Here is a 22,580-nt window from a genome sequence, read left to right on the forward strand (position 1 = left end):
TGGCTTGTCCGCTTTCCCACTGCTTCTCCTACCCAGACAGTGAGCTCGGTGAGGGCAAGAAGCAGATCTCTTTTGTTCCTACGGTTATCCCCTCCTCCAGGAAGTCTTCACTCCCCAGTCTAGGGCAGGCACCTCCGCTGGGCCCCCACAGCCTGTTGCGCCTCCGCCATGCAGGGCTCGACCCCACTGTCTGTGCCTTCCCCACCGACCCCAGCCGCTTTGCCTGAGCTTCCCAGGCTGGCCTCCTCGGGGCTGTCACGGCCTGGTCACTGGTCTGTCTCCCCGCTGGACTAGGGGCTGAGGCTCTCTCAGTCCCTGCCTTTCCCGTCATCACCCCGGCCAGAGCTGGGCACAGAAAAAAAATATCAGTGAGTATTTGCTGTATAGGTAAACAGATGAGTTTCCGGTTGCTGTCATTGACTATGGTACTGAGGAGGCGAGAGTTCCAGGTAATCTGGGCGATGTGTCCAAGTACTACAACTAGTGAGTAATAGACGCAGGGAATGGAGTCTGGGCAGCCCGACCCCGTACCCCGTGTTCTTATCTAAATATATGAAACGCCCGTGGGTCTGCAAACCAGCCTTCCACGAGGTCGCTATCTTCCGGCTCTTTCCCCCAGACTTGTCTTTTCCTTCCAGAAAGCTGTGGGAGCTTTGGCATGGGGGAGGAGAGCAGGCAGGAGGGTGGGAGGTAGGGGAGTGGGAAGGAGGGCGAGCCCGGGTGGAGAGCTAGGGCCGGGGCCCATTTGGAGGATAGAACGGGAAAGTCCGGAGGGGTTTCTCTACACCCATAGGGGGCAGGCGGAGTCGGCTGCCGGAGGTGCGGGGGCGGAGAAAGGGTGGGGACCGGCCCCGCGGGGGGCGATGCGGTAGCTGCAGCGGCGGCCGCAGGAGTTTCCCACAATGCAGCGCGGCGCGCTGTCCCCGGTGCTGATGCTCAGCGCTGCCCCGGAGCCTCCGCCGCGCCCGCCTCCCGCCCTCTCCCCGCCGGGCCCGGGCCCCCGCCATGGCTCGGCCCGGCCCAGCCCTGCCCCAGAGCCGTCGGGGGGCCTGGGCGCGGCGCTCGACAGCAGCCTGCGGGCCGCCGTGGCGTTCAAGGCGGAGGGCCAGCGCTGCTACCGAGAGAAGAAGTTCCGGGAAGCCATCGGCAAGTATCATCGGGCACTGCTGCAGCTGAAGGCGGCTCAGGGGGCCCGCCCTGGAGGCCTGCCCGCCCCCGCCCCCGGGCCCGCCGGCAGCCCCGGGCCGGCCCGCCTCAGCGAGGAGCAGCGGCGCCTGGTGGAGAACACGGAGGTGGAATGTTATGACTCTCTCACCGGTATGGGGCCGTCGGGGGGCGCAGAGGGTGCATACGCGGAGGGGTGGGGGGTGATGGGCAATCATGAAGCCTTGGGCGGGGGGCTGGAGGCTTGAAGGGAGCAGACCTGGGGTCTGTGAAGGGAGACCCCAGAGCTAATCAAGGGTTGGGGGTGTAGAGGCACACAGGGCTGGGAGGGCTGGGATGCAAGAAATGGGCTTTGGGCTGTCACCTGGCAATCTCCAGGTGAGAAAAATCTTACCCTGGATTAGCGATTCAGCGCCCCATCCCTCACCTGAGATTGCCTTTAGTACTCTCCCCGGCAGAAACTTCCCAGCTAACCTCCCGGGAGCGCTTGTCTGTGTTTTCGCGCCCTCTAGCGGCGGCGCAGATGGCTCCTATCCTGATCCGTCAGAAGATTGGCGGCCCTGGGCAGTGCCCCAGCCCCGCTCAGCCCCGCTCAGCCCCGCTCAGCCCCGCTCAGCCCCGCTCAGCCACGGGCAAGGGTTGGGGGTACCTGCAGCGCTAAGGCCCGGCTCCCAGCAGTCAGGTGAGGTCTGGGGGTGGCGCCAGGCTCTGCGAGCACCGGTCCGGTGTCCCCGCAGCCTGCCTGCTGCAGTCGGAGCTGGTGAACTACGAGCGGGTGCGCGAGTATTGCCTCAAGGTCCTGGAGAAGCAGCAGGGCAACTTCAAGGCCACCTACCGCGCCGGCATTGCCTTCTACCACCTGGGCGACTATGCTTGCGCGCTGCGCTACCTGCAGGAGGCCCGCAGCCGGGAGCCCACAGGTGAGGGCCAGAGGAAGCAGGGTAAGGGGCTAGAGCAGAGGAAACCAGGAAACAAGGGAGGATCAGGGCAGAGCTGCCTCAACGGAGTGCAGTGCCTCCTCCCCAGCACCTACCTCTCCAACCACCTGCTCCTCACACGCCCACTCAGGCACTCACCCGCCATTCATTCACCCATCCCCTCACCCAAGTTCCTCTGACATTCACCCAACCACCTGCCCTCTATTTAGTCATTGACTCAACGGTGCCTCCCACTCACCCCCCCATCTCCACCCCTCCCCCATTCTCATTCATCCACTCACTAACCCATTCACCCACCCACGGCTTATTGAGCACTTCCTGGGAGGCTGACCCCAGGGTGGACAATGCTGAGAAACTTGCAGGGGCAGGGGTGGGGGGAGGCCTGTTGCTTGCCCTCTAGGACATCATAGTCTGGGTGTGTGTGTGGGGGTGCAGACACAATAGTTTTGTATTGAGAACCAATGACAAGGGAGTACAACAGGTACAGGACACAGGGCTTCGGGAGCAGAGACCACATTAGTTTTCCTGGTGAGAGGTTGAGAGGGCAGACTCCTTGCAGGTGTTACTGGAAGGTGGGCAGGAGGATGACAGAAGTCTCTGAGCAGAGGCACTCCTGGCAGAGGGCACAGCGAAAGCAAAAGTATGGAGGTGTGAAATGCCCCCATTCTGCTTGTGGTGGCTGGGACTTTGGGAAGAGCAGCTGCGCGGGGGAGCCGCTGAAGGCTGGGTACATCGAGGTGTGAGCTGAAGTGGTGCAGATGTCGCCCGCTGCCCCAGGACTCCTGGTCTGGGGGTCGGGCAGGTGGGGAAAGTCCAGGGGGTCTCGAGGAGGGCCTGGTAAGAGAGGATCAGATGAGGTCAATGGGGTGGGCCAGAGGGTGGCATTTAAATAAATAAATTTAGATAATGCCATGCCCCCCTTCCCCACAGACACCAATGTCCTCCGCTACATCCAGCTGACTCAGCTGAAGATGCACCGTTGCAGCCTCCAGCAGGAAGACAGTCGGGCCGGGGCCGGGACTCGAGATGTCGTTGGCTAAGGCCAACCTAGGGGGACTTTCCCTCCCCCTACTCCCACCTCAGCGTGTAACTTCCCCTGACTTATGTGTTTGCTGGTAAAGCCCTTGTCACTGGTGACCATAACCTCTTTGTGTGATGTTCTTGTGGGGACTACGGAGGGAACGTGTGCCTGGGCTTCACCCTCTGGATCTCAGAAACCCAGAGGTTCAGGGAGGTGGTGGAGGATGGGGGGGGCGGTCAGTGCCTTACTGGGGATGGCCCAGGATCAGGGCCCTGGGCTGGGGAAAGACACAGCCAAGAGCGGTAGGGGGCAGGGGTTACCTTTAATGCTGCATTTTGTGCCAAATCCCTATGATGCCCTGTCCCTGAGTATCCCTGCCCACCCTCCCCCCATACTGCAGGATGGGCACAGGGCCCCACCCTCTGGGGTACAAAGGAATAAATTAAGTGACCCCCTCCCCCCTTCCCCAATAAATAGTGAGTATCCTGCCCAGGGCCTCCCCCGCCTTGTGGCATGGCAGGCTGGGGCGGGGCCTGGGGCGCTACATTCATGGCTGCCCAGGCGGGCGGTGGAGGGCAGGCTTCAGCGGGAGCCATGGGTCCCGCACAGGGGCACTGTGCTGTCCTGGCTCTGCCCCTCCATGTCCATGTCAAGCAGCGTGGGCTGCATGCCGGGGGGTCCAGGGCTCTCTGGGGTGTCCGGCCTGCTGGGAGGCGAGATGCTCAGTGTCCGGCCAAAGGAGACCAGTTTCCAGGGGTCCAGGCGGGGGCGGCTGGCAGCCGGCCGGGGTCTTGGGGCGAAAGTCAGGGTGGTAGGGCGGCCAGGGAACTCGGGGGGCCGACGGTGGGTCGGGAACAAGGTCTGGGGGTCGGGCAGGCGGGGAAAGTCCAGGGGGTCTCGAGGAGGGCCTGGTAAGAGAGGATCAGATGAGGTCAATGGGGTGGGCCAGAGGGTGGCATTTAAAAGCTAGGACCTTTACATGAGAATTGGAATTTCTGACTTTTTGTGAAATATCTGCTCATCTTGTTGGGCCCACTTTTCAGCAGGGGCAGGACCTCTACCCAGGTCCCCCACCACTCCTAATCACTCACTCATCCTGGAGCGACTCCAAGCATACTCCTTATCAGCCTGTCCCCTTATCGCCCCTCTAGATAAAGCCCTCATCCCTCACAACCCTCTGAGGGACTGGGTGCATGCACACAGGCCTAAGGAGACCCCCGAGGCACAGCACTACCTCTGAATGGCAGGACGGCAGCTCACTCCACAGGCCAGAGTTAAACAAAACAATAATTGTAAGAAAAAGTAGCACAGTGCCTGGTAATAGGTAGTGAACACCTGTCCTACTGGTCTTTGTCTCTGGTAACAAATGCACAGGGAACAGCGTCTAGCACGTGAGTGTTCCCTATAGTTGTTACCGTTGCCACCAATGTCACCCTCCTGGGCCCCGGAGGCACTGCGGTTTGCCACCTCTGCTGCATCCAGGGCTCAGTCACCTGGGGACCCACAATGCCCCGGGGAGTGAGGACTGCAGGGCCGGGGACCCTTCCTCCCCCGCTAAGCAGGAGGCCGCCCTGGAACTTAGGGGGTGGCCGCTGGGCTGGGGCCTGGTGGGGGCAGGGGGGGAGGGGGGGTTTCTGTACCCTGGGTGCGGGGCGCCTCACTCACCAGGGCGGGGAGCCGCGGGCTCGGGCGCCCCCCGCTGCCCCAGCGCCCCGTCCGACGGCGTCCGCCGGTGCCCGCGGCTCACTGCTCGCGCGGCCGTGACGTGGGTGGGTGTGAGCGACTGGCGGGGGTCTTTCTTGAAGGTCTCCAGCTCCAGGTCCACCAGGGGGTTGGTGCCGGGCGGGGAGGGCGGCGGGGAGGGCGCGGCCGGCGCGGCCTCGTCGCTGTCGGAGCGCAGCAGCGAACGCGTGGAGTTGCAGTCGGACACGGACGACAGCGACACGAGGGTGGCCGAGGGCGCCAGGCCCGGGCCGGGGGCCGCGTCGTCGCGGCGGCCGGGCGAGCGGCCGGGCGGGCTGAGGCCCCGCGGGAAGCGGCCGGCGCGGGGGAAGAGGCCGTCCAGCCAGCGCCGCTGCTCCTCGCCGTCGGCCGCCCGCGCCTCGGCCACGTCGGCGCCCAGGCCCACGGCGCCCAGCAGCGTGGCGCAGCCCAGCAGAGCCAGCTCGCAGCGCCGCCGGCCGCCGTGGCCCAGCCGGGACAGGGGCGTGGGCGCCCCCGGGGAGGGCTCGGGCGGCAGCGGCACGGTGAGGTAGGACGGGGTGGTGTAGGGGGAGGGCGGCACGCTGCCTCCGTCAGCCTCCGCGAACTCCTCTGCAACCGGGAGAGGGCCGTCACTCGCCTCCCTCGCCCCCCACCCCCATGCTCCCCTGTCCCCGGGACTTGGTGGCCAGAGGCTGCCTCGAAAGACCCTACAGGCAGTGAGGCCGCCAAGCCCCACCAAACATGGTTCTCCAATCTTTCTCCCGCAAAGCTCTTGCCCACCCCCTCTCCGGGGGTGGGGGATGACCCAACACCCAGGGGCTGCCCCCCTTTCCGGGAATGTTGCCGACGCACTGGTCTAGTGAAATTGGCTTCCTCCTCCCAACCGGGGAGGGTGGTACCTCTTGGTCTTGGGTTTGGTTTCCCCCCGATGCCCCACCCTCTCCATTTTAAAGGCACCCTCACCCTCTTACCCATCTCGTTGAGGCTGGCGAAGCCTGGGGCTATCGGTGTGTGTTTGGGGGATTTGCCCAGGTTGGGGGCGCTTGATGACCACTGTTTGCTTCCTTCCCCCAGGGCCTTCAGCCTGCAGGGGGCACCAGAGATGAGGGGTAGGCCTTCTGGCTGCCAGGGCCTGGGGTCAGGTGCAGGGCCAGGGGTGGGCTCCCAGGGCCAGTACCTCTCCTCCCCTCCAGCCCGCTCCTTTTGCAGGGTGGAGCTGGGTCCCCATGTGCGGCCCTTCTTCTTGCCTCCAACCAGTTCTTCCTTCTTTGGGGGCCCGCTGCGGCCCCATGTCCCACTGCCGCCACTGCTGCTGCCACTGCTGCTGCCACCACCATCCACAGGAGTCACTGGGCCAAGAGAAGCCACTTGGTTACTGGCTCTTGGGCAGTCTGTCCCTGCCGGGCTCTCTACCTCACTCTTAGATCCACCCTCCACCAGCTAGTCCAAGGGACCCTGGACTCTACTTCCAACATGACCCTTCCCTGCAGTAAGTCCTCCCATAGCTCCCCACTGCTGTCAGGACAAAGTCCCAGCTCCTCAGCCTGGCATTCGAGGCTCTTCATGTGCTTCCCTGCCTGCCCTCAGCCTCAGTTCCTGTCACTCCTCACCCAAGCCCTTCAACTGTCTATTCAGTCCCATGTGTCTGCTGAGTACCTGCTCTCTGCAAGCCCTGTGGGACATGCTGAGGAGACAGCAGTGGGTAAAGCCAATAGAACCCCCTGCCCTCAGGAGTTTACATTTTAGGTGTGAAGACAGATGACCCGCAAGAATCCTATGAGATGAATAATTTGTGTAGGGATTAGAAGGTGAAAGGTGCTATAGGGAAGATAGAGCAGGAAAGGAGGTTGAGAGTTTGGGAAGGCCTCACGTTTGACAATAATGTGAAGGAGGGGAGGTGGGAAGTCAAGTGGATCCAAGAGAGAAGAGCATTTCAGGCAGAGGGAATAGCATATGCCAAGGCCCTGTGGTGGGCCATGCCTGAACTGTTCAGAGCAGCCAGGGGGCCAGTAGGGCTGGTGTGGAGGCAGGGAGGAAAGGAGGAGAGCAAGGAGATGGAGTCTGGGTGGGCAGGCACAGGGCACTGAGTGCCTTGGTTGGGAGCCCATGTCTATCAGTTCCTATGAGAGTATCTTCACTCCTCCATGCCTTTGCATAGGCTGTTCCCTTCGCCCGCCTGGTACTCTGTTCCCTTCAGTCCCTTTTCTGGCCTGCTTGGCTGCTTGCGCTTCAAGCCTCAAGCTTTGGCAGTTTGTTCCCTGGAGAGTCTGCTGCTCTATCTTCCAGGCTTTGAATGTAGCCTGACACTAGTATGGCCTACCACTGTATGGAGACTGTCTGGGGGTCCCCAGGAGAATGACTTCTGGGGCTGGTACAAACAGGTGCCCTAACAGAGACATGAGGGGGTGGGGCATGGGGTGAAGCCAGGGGTGAGGGGGGCAGAGGAGCTTAGGGACTCGGTCTTGGATCCCGCTCGTCCACAGACCACGCTGGCTACACCTCTGCACGTAGCCCCAAAAGTAGCCATCTCCCGACTACGGCCCCACTCGGGTCCAGCCTCCATCGTCACCCCCACCTTCAGCCATCATTCCTGCCTCCTACAATCCATACTCCTCCCAGCAGCCAGAAGGACAAGGCAAGTCTGACCACATTCCTGCCTGGCTCACAGCCTTCTGGGGCTCATAGCCCCTTTCACATTTAGAATCAAATCCAATTCCTTATCCTGGCTCTCAAGGCCCAGCAAGATCTGGCCCTCATGGAACCCTTGCTCCACACCTTGCTCCCTCCCATTCATTCCATTCAAGTTGGCCGCCAGGCCGGACACACGGGCCTTGGCCCTTGCTGTTCTCTCTGGCAGGGCCATACTTCCCTCAGGTGTTGGCCCTCCTCACCCCTCTTCACCACGCTGGCCCCTGCTCAAACCCCAGCTCCCCGCACAGGCCTTCCTGATGTAAAAGCAATTTTGCTCTTTTATTCCCTTCCCTGTTTTCCTTTATAGTGCTTATCACTATAGGAAATTGTCCTGCTTACTGACTTGTTTGCATGTTTATTGCGTTTCCCCTGTGAATCAGGGAGGGGACCCTGCTGTTCTGGCTCAGTGCACGGCATGTGCCCAGGGAAGGTGGTTGACAACTGACCGCTCAGGGCCTGGGGAGGTACTCACGGCGAATGGCCCTCAGCCGGGGGATGATGCTGGGGCTCGCGGGGGGGCTGGCCCCGTCGGATCCTTTCCGCTTGTCCAGGGTTGGAGAGGCCTGGACTGTGATCTTATGCTCGAAGCCTGTGAAAAGGAAGAAACTTCCCTGAGCAAATAAATGTCTCTGAGGGTAACCAAAGAGAAGTTCCTGTTGTAGGAGGCTAGAAGGAATGCTAGGATGGGCCTCGCCATGGTTCTGCATTCCTTAACACAGCGGTTCTCAAACTCTTCACCTGGAGACCTCTGGGGCAGAGGCGGGAGCAGGGGAAGTGCTCACTCTTTGGCCTTCTGAATTGGCCACTCCAGAGTGAAGCACAGCCATCTAACTGTGACGAGCCCTCCAGAGACCTTTGGCATATGCCCAGGTTGAGAGGAAAGATCCTAATTGGGTCCCTAGATAACTAAGGATTGACTACAGATCTAGACCTAAGTGTCCAACGTGGTGACCATTAGCCACCTGTGGCCACTGAGCACTTGCCATGCGGCACTATAGCTGAGGCACTGGGGAGTTTAAACATTATCTGTGTGGTTGCAATGAATCAAAATTTAAACGTAAAAACAGATACTCAGTTTGGTTATTGAAAACATTTACATTTAGAACGACTTGGGTATGTGAATCTTTCTCTTTTTTGGTGAATCTAACTTTCTCAACAGTACATCTCATGAAATCCAAAAGCAGGTCAAGTATTTTTGACAAAAACTTAGTGGTTGGACTGTGATGTGCTGTAACTGTACCATGTACACTGGGTTTCAAAGATTGAGTGTGAAAAAAGTGAAAATCCCTCACTAACCATTTTTTCTTGTTTTGATTATGTGTGACACCATAACATTTTGGATATACTGGGCTAAATAAAATATGCTGTTAAAATCAATTTCACCTGTTTCTTTCTCATTTTTAAGGTGGCTACGAGGAGATTTAAAAATTAGCCGTGTGGCTTGCATTAGATTTCTGCTGGCCAGTGCTGTTCTGGGCGTTGTGCTATGGCTTGTAATGTCACACAGAGAGAGTCCGAGCAGACATTATGTGCCTTATGGCAGGTGAGCACTGTAACAGCGCCTAGGAAGCCGGCTATGGGAAAACCAGAGACCAAACCTGAACCTGAATCTGACATCTACCTAGCCCTGACATCTACCTAGCGGGTTGACCCACGTGAAGCTTGTTTCTGTAGGTCAGAAAGGGCTGAACATTAGCAATTTCACATGGCTTAACTTTCCAATTTATAGGAAATTCAGAGGGATGGAGGGGCGATGCCAGGGGGATGTGAGCAGCAACATCCACTCCTGTTGCGGGAGATGCCGCAGAATAAATGATGTAATTCCTCAACAAATTATTGGCAAGGAGGGAAAGCAGCAGGCTAAAAGATAAGAAAATAGGTAAAAGAAGAAGCAATAAAGTAGAAAGGTGAATGCCCTGAAAGTCAAAAAATAGAGGTTACTCTTGCCATTGTGGGCTGAGTGTGTGGCAGGGGGTTGTGTCTAGAGGGACTGTGAGGAGGGCATTTGGGGTGGCTGTAGGATCTCTATGCTTTCATGGGGGTGATTATACAAACTCATTAGGCTGTATTGCTTTCTGGTCCTTTTACACATGTGTGATATATGTAGCAAGAAAAAAAGTTTAAAAACTGAAAGAGGTAAAGCCTGTGTTAGGACTGCTCCCAGCAGCCTCTGGGGTGGGGGGCGGTGCGGTGCTCCAGGGATGTGGGCGGTACCGGAGGGGAGGCTGATGTGGCTGCCACCTTCCCGCAGCTTGAGCAGGCGGCTACGCTTGAAGTTGCCCTTGCGTTTGCGGACCCTGGGCTTCTCCTGGCTCATCTGGCACATGAGCAGGTGCAGCTCCCGCTCCACGATGTCCATCTCGCGCTCCGCCAGCTCCTGCTCCCGCCGCCGCAGCTGCTCCTCCTGGAAGCGCTGCTCCTGGGCGGCCCGCAACAGCTCCTCCTCCCGGCTCCGGAGCTCCTGGGGAGGAGATGGGCGGCTGGGTGCGAGGGCCAGAACCCCGGGGGGTGGATCCGGTGGAGGCACAGCACAAGCGCAGCCCGAGATGGGGCAAACTGGGGTCACAGTCTGACTCCCTCCTTACCAGCCAAGCTGGGTGCCAGGACACGGGGCTGTTTTGTTTTAGCACAAAGGGGTGGCTTTATTTTTCCCCTCTGATTTTTAATTTTTTTTTGGCTCTCCAATTTAGAAAACGTCAAGCATCCACAAAAGCAGAGACAGAACAGTGCACCCAGTGCACTCATCATCGAACTTCAACTATTTACACATTGCAGATCTTTTTTCCTGCAACTTCTCTCCTCCCTCCCTACCACTTTTGCTGTTACATTTTAAAACCACTCCCAGCCTCAGGTTCACTGGTAAGAACCTCAGTGCAGGGTACCTTTTCTTTTGCATCCAGCAACATGCTGGCTTTTCTTAAAATGCAAAAAAGCCCCCGCCCCCACCCTGCAGGAACCCAAAGACTAAAGCTCAGGCGAAGGGACTCTGCCCCAGGGAAGGCGAAAGCACATCAAAAAGCAGGATCTCTAAAATCTCTTAAAAAGGGCCTGCCTTAGTCCCAGGGCGTGATCCTGGGGTTCCAGAATCGAGTCCCACATCAGACTCCCTGCATGGAGCCTGCTTCTCCCTCTGCCTGTGTCTCTGCCTCTCTCTCAATCTCTCTCTCCCTGTCTCTCATGAATAAATAAATAAAATATTAAAAAAAAAAAAAAGCAAGCAGGATCTCGCTTCATGCTGGCCTTCACCTTCTCTTTGGTCCGGAGGTCATCGAACATGTGCTGAATCTCCAGCTTCCAGTCTTCCTGCAGCGAATGGAAGGACTCCAGGGGCATCTGGAACAGGGCTGACTGTTCGATGACTTCAAGCTGCTTCAAGATGCTGCCGAAATCTGGCCGCCCGTGGGGGTCTGGGTCCCAGCATTCTGGGGATGGGGGTGGGGGTGGGAGGACAGCAGTGGAAGTGGAGAAGTCAGGGGCCATGCTCTGTGAAAGGCAGGATTTCAGGGGACTGTGGACAAACAACTTCCATGGAGCTGAGGGGAAGGGATTCGAAACCAAATCCCTGGCAACATTTCACTCAGTGAAACTCTGGGAGACCAACCTGGGGAACTGCTCCCTCATTTGTGGCAGAATCAAGAATCAGGGAGGAATCCTGGGGTCAGTGAAGGCTAGCAGGTTGCCCCCAAGAGCTGTGGGCCAGAACAGAAGTTTGGGGGCCATGGAACCAGTTGTAGAGGGGTGGACTGTGGTCTGATGGTTGCCGACCCTCACTCCGGGACCCACTGGGATGGATGAGGTCTGGCCCGAGGGCCCCTGCCACCCGAGCAGAGCCTATCTCCACGGGGCCCTGGCTCACCCTCCAGTAGGCGGGCAAAGGGCTCGGGGCACGTAGAGGGGATGGGCAGCGTCAGCTTGTTCATAGCCACGCCGTATGCCACGGCCAAGGCGTCGATTTCACGGTAGGGGACCTCACCCGTCAGCAGCTCCCAGAGCAGCACCCCGAAGCTGCGGGTGGGGAAGAGGGAGGGGTGATGCTGCAGCCCACCCCAATCCTCACCTACACCCCAGCCCTGCCTCCGGTCCCATGGTGGGCCTCCCTCACCCCAACATCCTGCCCTGGCCAATGAACGTGATAGATAAGACATCTGCTGGCCTGATCTCACACAAATGTTGTGGGGCTGGTTTTCTCTCTCTGACGTCTTGCCTTTGCTCTCTTCTCTCACCCCTGCCTGAAAACCCTAGGTGTGTCCCCTGCTCCCGTGGGGCAAAGCCACTTTCCTTAGCCCTGACTTCCGATGACCCTGCCTCTAAGTGCTCTCGCCACCCCCTTACCAAGCCCGGCTTCAGCTTGGAGCCACACTGAACAAGTTAAACTAGCCCTGTTCTTCCTAACCTCTAGCTTTACACATGCTCTTCCCTCTGTCAAGAACATTCTTCCCTGTTCGTAACTGTCCTTTAAGTCAGAATTCAGGTGCCCTCTCTGCCAGGAAGCTTTCCTTGACTCCATAGCCTCCAAAGCTAAGTTAGAGGCCCCTCCTCTGTGTTCCCCGAATCCCCGAATCCTCGAATCCTCAGCACTTACCTCTAAAACCAAGTTAACACTATTTAACATTTATAAAGCACTTACTCCAGGCCAGCACTGTGCTAGGCGCTCTCAGTAATCCTCACAACAGCCCTGCAAGGCAGAAGGCATTGGTATGACCCCCGTTTTATCCGGTGAGCAGGTGCAGGCTCAGAGAGGTTAAGTTGTCTACCTGAAGGTCACACAGCTAGTTAGTGGACAGGCCTCAGTCCACACTTGGACTCAGGCCTGCTTGACACCCATGGCAGTGTCCTTCCTGGATACACAAAACCTGGGTGTGCACCACTCTGTTACAGTCACCTGCGGGTCCATCTTCTCCAGTGAACTGAACTCCTTCGGGAGCCTAACGACCATTTTGTGCAGTGCCCGGCATGCAGCAGGTCCCTGGGCGCCCCCACATCTGCACGTGCACCCATTTGACATATACTTAGAAACATCTGCTGTGTGCCGGGCATCGTTCTGGGCACTAGAACAAGATGGACACAACCCCTGCTCTCCTACAGCTGGTGGCCTCCCTTCTCAGGGCCAGCACTGGAGAATCTGAGCCGGGCAGCACATGCTGTCTGGAGTAATTTCCCATCTTCCTTTGCAGCTAAGGAAGCCCATATGGCGATCGTTTCGGCCAGTGGGATGGAGGAGGATGTGCAATCTGCAGCTAACTTCCAGAAAGTTAGCGCCTGCCTTCGGCCCAGGGTGTGATCCTTAGAGAGAAGGGGTGTCTTTTCCTTTTTTTTCCTTCCTAACTGGTTGTGATGTGAACATAAAAGCTGGAGCTCAAGGGGCGCCTAGGGGGCTCAGTCAGTTAAGCGCCTGCTTTCAGCTTGGTCATGATCCCTGGGTCCTGGAATTGAGCCTGGCATCAGGTTCCCTGCTCAGTGGAGAGCCTGCTTTTCTTTCTCCCTCTCCCTCTGCTGCTCCCCCCGCTTGTGTGCTCTTTCTCTGTCAAATAAATAAATAAAATATTTTTTTAAAAAGCTGGAGCTCAAGCAGCCATGTGGAATGATGAAGTGAACTAGGGAATGGAGGCCACACAAGGTGGAGGAAAATGATAGTGGCTTTCACTTGGACATGGCGTGAACCACTCCCCATCGCACCCCCCCCATCATGGAGACCTCTGGGGATGTTGAGATTGTCACAATGACTGGGGAGTGCTATGATGTTTGGTGGTTGGGGACCATGGTGCCCTGAGAAGTACAGGGCAGTACCACACATCTTGGCTGATGTCAAGGACACCACCGTCGAGGAATCCTGACATAGGAACCTGAATTCCTGTCACTGTGGCCATCACAGTAGTCCTCGGCTTTACATGAGAGCAGAAACTTTAGTTTGTTTTCATTTGGGGTTTTCTGCTCCTTGCCACTGAGCTATGGCTCTGTTAAATGTTTGGTGCCACAAATGAATGCCTGATGTACAGCCAGTCAGAACTTTCCCCCAAGGGCTGTGCTGCTCTAATGGAGACTTCCTGTCTGAGCTGTCTGCCCCAAAGCCATGACTGCTGCTTGGTCCATCTGGAGCTTCAGCTGGGGCCTGACCTGGGTTTGGCTCTCTCCCAGTAGGAGGTGGGGGTTGAAGTTTCTGCGGCCACCATCAAGCCTCACTAGTGATGGCAACGGCCTCCTCACTGGCTTCCCACCCCCACTCCTGTCCCCTACAATCCATTCTCCATCCTACAGCCGGGGGAGCCTTGCAACGCTCAACCAGATCATGCCAGTAGTAAGTGCGGCTAATGGGTTTCCACTGCACTTAGAATAAAGCGTGGGATCCGGTCCCTCATCCGGCTCTCTCTTCTGTCATTTCCTACCACCTTTCTCCTTGGCCTGCTCTGCTCCAGCCACATGGGCCTTGGAGTTGTATCTGGAACGGACCAAACTCATTCTCACATTGGTGCCTCCTTTGTGGGCACTATCCCCTCTGCGTGGGAAGTTCTCCCCGCAAACTTTGCACGGCGGGCTCCTTCCTGTCAGCCAAAACTTAGCTCAAGTATCACTTCCCAGAAAGGCCTTCCTTAAAGTCATCCTCCTGCCCTCAGGGGATTAGCTCACTATCTTTTGAAAATTGTTCTATGACTTTTTAACTTAAACCCAGCTATTTTCCCAGCTTTCCACTGTTTGCTGATTTACTATCCCTGTGGGCAGGAAACGTGTTTACTTTTATTTCCTGCTGTATCCCTAGCACCCAGTGCAGACGGACGGATGGACAGATGGCCGGATGGATGGATGGACAGATGGATGGATGGACAGATAGATGACCGAATGGCTGCCTCCAAACGCCTCAGTTTCCTGCTGACAAGTGGGGCGGTGTGCTGGGTGGTGTCTGAGGGCCCTGGTGCTGACACTCTATCTCTACATCTTTGGAATTTTCCATTCAGATCCAAGTCCTTCTCAGCTGCCACTTTAGCAAGCAGAGCAGACACCTGCTTTGGTGCTTTGATAGCCTGACCTTGCCAGTGAGCCCCTTTGCCAGGCCCGGATCCTAGCTTTAGTGGGAGGCCATCCCTTCTACTCTGACCCCCTCCTTCGCCCCTCCCCCACGTCCAGGACTCCCCATCTCCCCCCATCAGCACCTCCAGACGTCACTGCTTTTGGAGAAGAGGGAGAGACGGATAACCTCTGGAGCCATCCAGGCATAAGTCCCCGCAGCGCTCATTTTGGTGGTCTTGTGCCACTCACGGGCGAGGCCGAAGTCTGTGATCTTGAGCACCGTGTCTGCGAGGTTGTGGTTCTCGATGGCCTCCAGAATAAGGACTGTGGGGAGGAAGAAAGGTGGGTTATCTCAGACCTTCCACGCTGCAGACCCAAGTGTCCTGGCCCCTGGCTCAGCTGGAACCTACTTATTTTCTTCCCCACCTCTAGGTGTCCCCCTCTGCAGCAGCTCCTTTCCTTGTCTGATACACTAGGAATCCTTCCGTGTGGTCTAATCCCTGCCTTGCCCCTGACCACCCCCCTCCCCAGGAAGGGGGAGGGGCCTCCCCTCCGTTTGCTACCCTCATGACTCCAACCTGGGCTCTGGGGAACTCACTGAAAGGTTGGCAGCCAAAGCCTTGGTTCTCCTAGAGGCTTGATTTCCCAGCCACCCCAGCAGTGGGGACTACTGACCACGAGCACAAGGTATGAATATGGCTCTCCTTTGTCCTTGTCACCCCGTGGCAAACTGCATTTGGGGCCCCAGTTCTATTCCTTTCTGTATCATCACACTCTTTGCCACTTGACTTTGCACTTCTTTCCTCGAAAGAGACAGAGCGTATTTCCCCCTCCTTTACTTAGGGTTGGCCATATGACTTGCTTTGGTCAACAGACAACAGAATGAGGCAGAAGGGACAGAAGGCCAGCTCCAAGCCAAGGCCTTAAGAGGCCTCACATGTCTACCTGCTCTCTTGTGTTTCTGCCACCACCAGGAGACCATACTCGAGCTAGCCTGCTGGTCCAAGGTAGAGGGGAGATACTTGGGAGTAAAGCCTTTCTGGCTGGACCCAGCCTAAAACAGCTTACCCTCCAGTATGTGTGTGAGCCATAATCAATGACATCAAGTTTTAAGACACTGCATTTTAGGGGTGGCTTGTTCCACAGCATTACTGTGACAAATCTGACAGATATATCACCCAAGCATATTGTGCTCCCAACTTGCTGTCTGGGATTATTACTAACAACAGTTATAATCATGGCTGGTGTTTATCAGCAACCTGTTAAATGGCAAGCATCGTGCTCAGCCCTTCACATGAATTAACTAGAAAGCAGCCTATTTTATCAACGGACAAACTGAGGCTCAGAGAGAAGTCCCTTGGTCAAGATCCTGCAGCTAGAAAACTGTGGGGCAAAGACCTGATCTAGATCCATCATGAGAGCCCAATGTCTTAACTGCTGATATTCTATCAGCTTCTATCAGAGGCTCCAAGGTGTACAGTGTCCTGCCTTGGTTTGAATCCCAGCTCTGCCACTTACTTATTAACTGAATAGCCTCGTTAATGTATTCTTCTTATCACTAAGATTTCTCCTCTGTTAAATGGAGATGATAGTATTATTTACCTTAGAGGACTGTAGGAAGGATTTATGGCCAGAAGCAACAGTACGTCCTTACAAAATGTTAGCTATTATTATTGGTGTATAATGTTGCCATAACTGGCACTTACTTCGCCACCTGGATCTTTGACCATTCCTTCTGCTGCTTCTCCAGTCATAACAGTGAGGTGATGCTACTATCATCACAGCCCAGAGGCCTTCCCTGACTCTCTAGCATGTGACTCCATGCCTCCCTTCTTGGGTCCCCACCTCTCCTGTTTGTGGGGTACCCCAAATCCTCATCATGGCCCCTAGGGTCACCATGATCTGGGCCCTGCCTATGTTTCTGACCTCATCTCCTACTGCTGCCTCATTCCTCCTCTTACAACCCCTCTGGTCTCCTCGCTTTTTCTTCAACAAGGCCTGCTCATTCCTACCTCAGGACCTTCACCCTGTCCAAACCTTTGTAAGGCCGGGTCCTCTTTGTTCAAGTCTCTGCTCCAGTATTGCCTCCCCTGACCATCTGATTGAAAAAGCTCCTTCCACCTCATCTTTGATCTATTTTGTTCCCTTCAGAGCCCCCAATACTCTCTGGAAACTCTGTCATCTATCTACCTACCTATCTAAATATCAATCATCTACTTTCGTTTACTAGACTGTAATTTCCATATGGGGAGATCTTGCCTGGTTCACTTCTGTAATCCCAGAGCATGAGACAAGGCCTTAGTTACTTAATTCTGCTTAAGAAATATTGGTTGAATGAGCCAGTGTATGAGTGACACCAGGTGAGGGGCTCCTTAGAGAAAGATGGAGGAAGCTGTGCTGCGGGGGCCCTGTGACCTGTCCCAGGCATAGGGTTGCCCCATTGACTGAACAGGAAGTTCTGGCCTAAAAAGCCCCAACCACCCTGTGTCCAGGTGGCACTGGCTGCAGGAAAACCTGGGGGCATGGTGTGTAACGCTTTTTACCCCACCTTCAGGCTGTGAATCAGCAGGGGTGAGAAAGGGCCAGGAAGGCACCTCAGCCCTCAAAGGAGCATGCTGCCTGTCCTGCCTCCATTTGCCCAGCATTTCAGAGCACGAGGGAAGGCAGGAACCATCTGTGCCTCTTGCTCAATTCCAGCCCTGGCACAGCGCTTGGCACACCTTGAGCACATGGCAGATCTGTTAGTGTACAAATGCAAGGCCTGGAAGGTAAGGAAGGCTCACCTGTCTGCTCCAGGGGCTTGTAGTTGGTGGCGGTGGTGGGAGCAGAGCAACAAAACTGCAAAGATAGCGGGATGGATTCCAACAAATGTCAAGATGCAGAATTGACAGGAATCAGAAATAGATGAGAGGTGAGAGACCAAATGTGAGGGCAAAGGGGAAATCCTTAAATTTCAGGTGAGGGCAAGTGCTGGTCCCATTCACTGTTGGTCTCTCTCCTTACCATATGACTTGCTCCAGGAAACACCAAATAATAAAAGAAAGAATGAATACATAAATGTAAAAATGAAAGGGAGTGAGGTGGGGAGAGCCAGGATTTTTCCCTTGTATATTATATAGTTAGGACCTGGGACAGAGTGTGGCACACAACAGGCGCTAGGGAAATACGTGGGGGAAAGAATGAAATCTTTAATTTGTGAGTACCGTAAGGGCAAATAAGTGCTCAATTAATATATGCTAACATCATGAGAAGCTCCTTGATCTAGATGTGGGTCCTGGGGGACCCTTTCCCTTCTACCTGTCCCCAGTTCCCAGTCAACCAGCCAACCAACTTTTGAGAGCCTGTGGTAAGCCAGGCAGCCTGGAAGATTTTTACGTAAAGCAAGTCCCTTTTGCTCCTCTCTCACCTCCACTTTGCCTCAGCTAGCAGGAGGAGAGGCCTGGGAGGACTCCAAGAAGTGGTTCTCAAGTGGGGGCGGCTTTACCCCCTCTACCCAGAGGACATTTGGCAATGTCTGGAGACAAGTTTCGGTTATAATTGGGGATGGAGGTGGGAGATGCTAATCGCATCTGGTCGGTAGAAGCCACACAGGACAGCCTCCTCCTACGATCATCCGGACCCAAATGTAAATAGTGCCAAGGCTGAGAAATCCTGCTCCAGGCTAGGTTCTTTCTGACTCTGCCTGGTGGACGCTGGCATCAGGGACTGATGAAGGCAGGCACTGCATCTGTGCTGTTCATGCTAGGAGTGCAGAGCCTGTCACAGTGTTATGGGTACATATTTATTGAGCTAGTATGACTCTGTAGTCTGGGGGATAGGTGGTCCCTCAACGTTTCTGAGCCTCCTTTTCCTCCCTTAATGGGCAAGGCTGCCTCACTTGGCCTGAAGGCATACTGCTGCCCCTTCTTGCCCTAGACAGAGTCTTCTGGTGTCCCCATTTCCCGCCACCTATGCCTGACCTCACAAGATTCTGTGGAAGCAAATTTTTTGGGGGGAGGACACCACTTACTGTTGATGGACTTGAGGTCCCGGTGGATGATGGGCACGGGGGCATCATTGTGTAGGTAGTTCATGCCCCGGGCCACCTGCACAGCCCAGTTGACCAGCACATGAGGGGGCACCCGGCGGCCTGCCAGCACCCTGCTCAGTGCGCCCCCCCTGGCATACTCCATCACCAGGCAGAGGTGTGGGGGGCTGAGGCAGGCGCCTCTGAGGGCAATGATGTTGGGGTGCTTCAGGGCTCCGAAGAGCCGGGCCTCCTGGCGCACCTGCTCTGCTGTCACTGCCGGGTCCCGCTCAGGGTCCAGCCGGGCGGCCTTGACAGCCACCTCCTCGCCGCGCCATAGGGCCCGGTAGACCTTGCCAAAGCCCCCTACACCGATGATCTCCTCTAGCTGCAGCTCGTGGAAGGGGATCTCCTGGGGCAGCTGGAGGCCCGCGGGCGCGGCGGGAGCGCCGGGGGCTACGTAGTTGCTGGGGAAGACGCCCACACGGCCGCTGGGTAGCTGCCCGGTCCACCAGCCCTCGTCGCCCGACACCGCACAGTCCTGGGAAAGCACCTGGACGCGGTCGCCCCTCCGCAGGGTCAGCTCCTCATCGCCCGCCGCCTCGTAGTCGAACACCGCGGTCCAGACGGGCCCCGTGGGGGTCGTGCCCCACTCCTTGGCCGTCCCCCCCTCCTCCTCCTCCATGGGGGAGGGGCCGGGGGCTGCGGGAGGCCGCTTCACACTGGCTGCCCGCGGGATACAGAGGGCGGGCCCCGGCGGCCAGGATGGGGGGCAGTCCCTGCAGGTTCTAGGGGGCTCCTGGTGGCCATGGCTCGGGGGGCCCTCCGCAGGAGCAACAAAAAGCCTCCTTAAGAGGGCAGGGTCGTCCCCTCTGATTCAGCTGCCCGGGGGGGGCGGGGTGCGGGTAGGGCGGCGGGTTCACCTGTCCCCCCCAAACGTCAGGGCGCTAAGAGGGCCGGGCCGCGCGGCTCCCGAATTCCTGCCGGGGCCCGCCGGTGGGGGACGAGGGTGAGGGAAGCAGGCAGCCCCCTTCCCCGCGCCTCTCACCCCGCGCAGCTCCACCGGCGGCCCCCGGCTCCGCATCCCGGGCCACGACAGCCGGGCGGGGTGGGGGTGGCAGGGCCCGGGGGGCGCCCGCCCCGGAACGGGGTGGCGCGCCCCTCGGCCTCCTCACGCGCGGGGCGGCCGGGCAGCCCCCATCCTCAGCACCGGCCTCCCGGTCGGCCCCAGCCCTGCCCCCGCCCGCGCCGCTTCCCGGGGCCGCCGGCGGTGCCTGAGTGACGTGATCGCCGCCGCCGCCGCCGCCGCTGCCGCCGCCGCGGTGCCGCCTGGGAGTTGTAGTCTCCAGCTGCGCGGCCTCTAGGCTGTCCCCTAGCCCTCGGGGCCCGGCTGCCAGCCTCGGGCCACAGTGAGGACCCCGCGGGGCCGAAGGATTCCTCCCGGGGAGATAAGCCTGGCCTCGGACCCTGGGACCCGGTGGGCCGGACGCCTGGAGGAGGAAAAGAGGGGACCAAGCGCTCCTCACAGACCCTGCGGGTCCGCGGCTCAAGGTGGGGTTGTCGGTGGCTGACTGGCTTCGCAAAGCGAAATATAGGAGCTGCCTGAGTGGTGGTTACTGCCTCCAGCCTCAGCGCGGCTAGGACAGGTCCCCTTAGCCGGCCGGCCCCTCGGGGTTCCGACCCGAGGTGCAGGCCGGGAAATGTAGTCCGTCCTCGGACCCGCGCGGCGGGAGGCGGCCCCAAACGGTGGAAGCGGGCTGGGGGCTCTTGCAAGCTAGGGGGTCCGGCTGAAGCCCAGGCCTCAGCGGGGCAGACCCGGCTGGCAGGATGTGCTTACTGTCGGTCGGGAAATCACAGCCATGTCTTTCCCCACCAGCACTGGGTTCTTCTGCCTCAGCGGTCAAAACTCGTACCCTTGAGATTTCCCCGCCCTCCCAGAACAGGAACTTCAATTTATTGGGGCTTGATGCACATCTTGTGCTAAGTGCTTTGCACGCGGGGCATTAAATTCTCGCAAAGACCCCATTTTACAGATGCCGCCTTGAGAAGCAAAGTCCATCTGGTCCAAGGTCACAGATACATAAATGGCAAAGCAAGAGTCAAAGGCAGATTTTTAAACTTAAACATGATTTCAAAACAAAACACCGCCTTCCCATTTCAAGAATGAGGAAACTGAGTCCTGCAGAGGTTCAGTGACTGGTTCAAGATCTGAAAGCCTGGAAGCGGCAAAATTCTGGGCCTTTTCACGCTGTTTCTCCTGAGCGGTCCAGAGGTCTGGAAGGAGGAGAGAAGAGAGGAGCTATGATGGGCCCTGGTTCCAGGCTCCAGAGAACTAACCCCCCACCCTTAACCCCACCCTGGCTCCTGGGAGGTGGTTCTGCTCTGAGAGGGAAGTGGGTACCTGGTCTCCTGGCTACAGGACAGGGAAACTTAGGACCTATGTCCTAAGAATGCTTGCTGGAAGACAGAGTCCCCCCTTATTCCGAGTATAGGCGATTCAGCCGTGATACATGCATTCCTGAAAAAACTTGGAGTTCTACAAAACAATTGTTCTAAAATAACAAGGCTATAAAACCAGGCACAGATTACTCAAAACGTAGGCTACTTTATAATCAGAGCACTATGAAACCAATAAGGATTCTTTTTTTTTTTTTTTTTTTTAGATTTTAATTATTTATTCATGAGAGAGACACACACACACACACACACACAGAAGCAGGCTCCATGCAGGGAGCCCGATGTGGAACTCGATTCCGGGACCCTAGAATCACGCCCTGGGCCAAAGGCAGGCACCAGGCGCCAAACCGCAGAGCCACCCAGGGATCCCCCAAGGATTCTTTTTTTTTTTTTTAAGATTTATTTATTTATTCATGATAGACACAGAGAAAGAGAGAGGCAGAGACACAGGCAGAGGGAGAAGCAGGCTCCATGCAGGGAGCCCGACGCGGGACTCCGTCCCGGGACTCCAGGATTGCGCCCTGGGCTGAAGGCAGGCGCTAAACCGCAGAGCCACCCAGGGATCCCCCAAGGATTCTAATAGACATACCAGTACAGTTGAATTTCCACATATATTCCCACTTAGCAACCCTTTCATTCCCATTTTTGTAGTCTGGAAGGCTGGGGCTTAGGCTTCCCCTTTAGAGATGCTGGTTTGGAGATATTAATTACTAATGGAGACCATTTCCATCCAAATTAAAAATCTGATTTAAGGTGTCATCTTCATTCATCTGTCATTTGATATGAGAAGATATTGTAATTTCTTCCTCTGCAATCACAGCTTTGCCACATACCATCACATTGCAGCAAGCATTATGGCTTTTGAAACCACCAAAATGCTCCACGGAGGATATAAAGGAAGACAGTTCTGCAGATTCGGAGCTTTTTGTGAAGATCTTCTTTGATCACTAAGGCTTCTCCTTTAACTGTGAGAAAGCTTGCCCCTGATGGCTTCAAAATATTAACTTCCTGGAGAAAATGGTATATTAAAACCAACATGCTTGTGTTAGGCTGACTTTGTTACTCTTTATCAATTGCTTTTGAGTTGATTCAAATCAGAGAGAGGCAGGTGGGCAGCAGAACAGGTGGTTTCCAAATGGATGCTTAGACTTGGGTGAGCAAGGGGACCTGTCTCAATTCTAAACCTGGTGGGTGCTGCCATTGTAATGGGGAGTAGGATGGAGCTTGTCAATTCTTTTTTTTTTTTTTAAGATTTTATTTATTTATTCATGAGAGACACACAGAGAGGCGCAGAGACATAGGCAGAGGGAGAAGCAGGCTCCATGCAGGGAGCCCATGGCAGGACTCGATCCCAGGACCCTGGGATCATGACCTGAGCCAAAGGCAGATGCTCAACCACTGAGCCACCCAGGCGTGCCGGAATTTGTCAATTCCATAACAAATACTTTGGATTTTGGTTGAGATTGTAACGAATAAATTATTAATTTGAGGAGAATTCATGATTTTGAGTTTTCCATCTTGGACACAGGCATAATTTTCTCCTGGGATATCTTGTATATTCTCTGGTTCACCCACTGGGACTCTGCTGTTTTTACTT

The 22,580-nt window shown here is 56.4% G+C and overlaps 2 protein-coding genes across 3 annotated transcripts; one reads left to right on the forward strand and one right to left on the reverse strand.

Moving 5' to 3' along the window:
- Nucleotides 1–781: 781 nt before the first annotated feature.
- TTC9B (tetratricopeptide repeat domain 9B) lies at nt 782–3,245 on the forward strand. Its single transcript, XM_025424998.3, has 3 exons — nt 782–1,317; nt 1,902–2,084; nt 3,033–3,245. The coding sequence occupies exons 1-3, from the start codon at nt 903–905 to the stop codon at nt 3,140–3,142; spliced, it is 708 nt and encodes a 235-aa protein (XP_025280783.3). The 5' UTR covers nt 782–902; the 3' UTR covers nt 3,143–3,245.
- MAP3K10 (mitogen-activated protein kinase kinase kinase 10) lies at nt 2,527–19,600 on the reverse strand. Of its 2 annotated transcripts, none has more exons than XM_035702919.2 (10): nt 18,530–19,600; nt 14,664–14,844; nt 11,375–11,523; nt 10,765–10,940; nt 9,733–9,979; nt 7,991–8,107; nt 6,005–6,176; nt 5,799–5,911; nt 4,789–5,436; nt 2,527–2,936 (listed from the first exon to the last, which is right to left on the reverse strand). In XM_035702919.2, exons 1-10 carry the CDS (start codon nt 19,209–19,211, stop codon nt 2,665–2,667), a joined length of 2,757 nt encoding a protein of 918 aa, XP_035558812.1. In that variant the 5' UTR covers nt 19,212–19,600; the 3' UTR covers nt 2,527–2,664. The 2 variants fall into 2 exon arrangements, with proteins under 2 accessions (XP_035558812.1, XP_025280758.1); XM_025424973.3 differs by lacking the exon at nt 2,527–2,936 and adding an exon at nt 3,427–4,031 and having other exon boundaries at nt 18,530–19,591.
- Between the last annotated feature and the right edge of the window lie 2,980 nt (nt 19,601–22,580).

This window comes from Canis lupus, chromosome 1, assembly GCF_003254725.2.
Source record: "Canis lupus dingo isolate Sandy chromosome 1, ASM325472v2, whole genome shotgun sequence".
Lineage (NCBI taxonomy): Eukaryota > Metazoa > Chordata > Mammalia > Carnivora > Canidae > Canis > Canis lupus.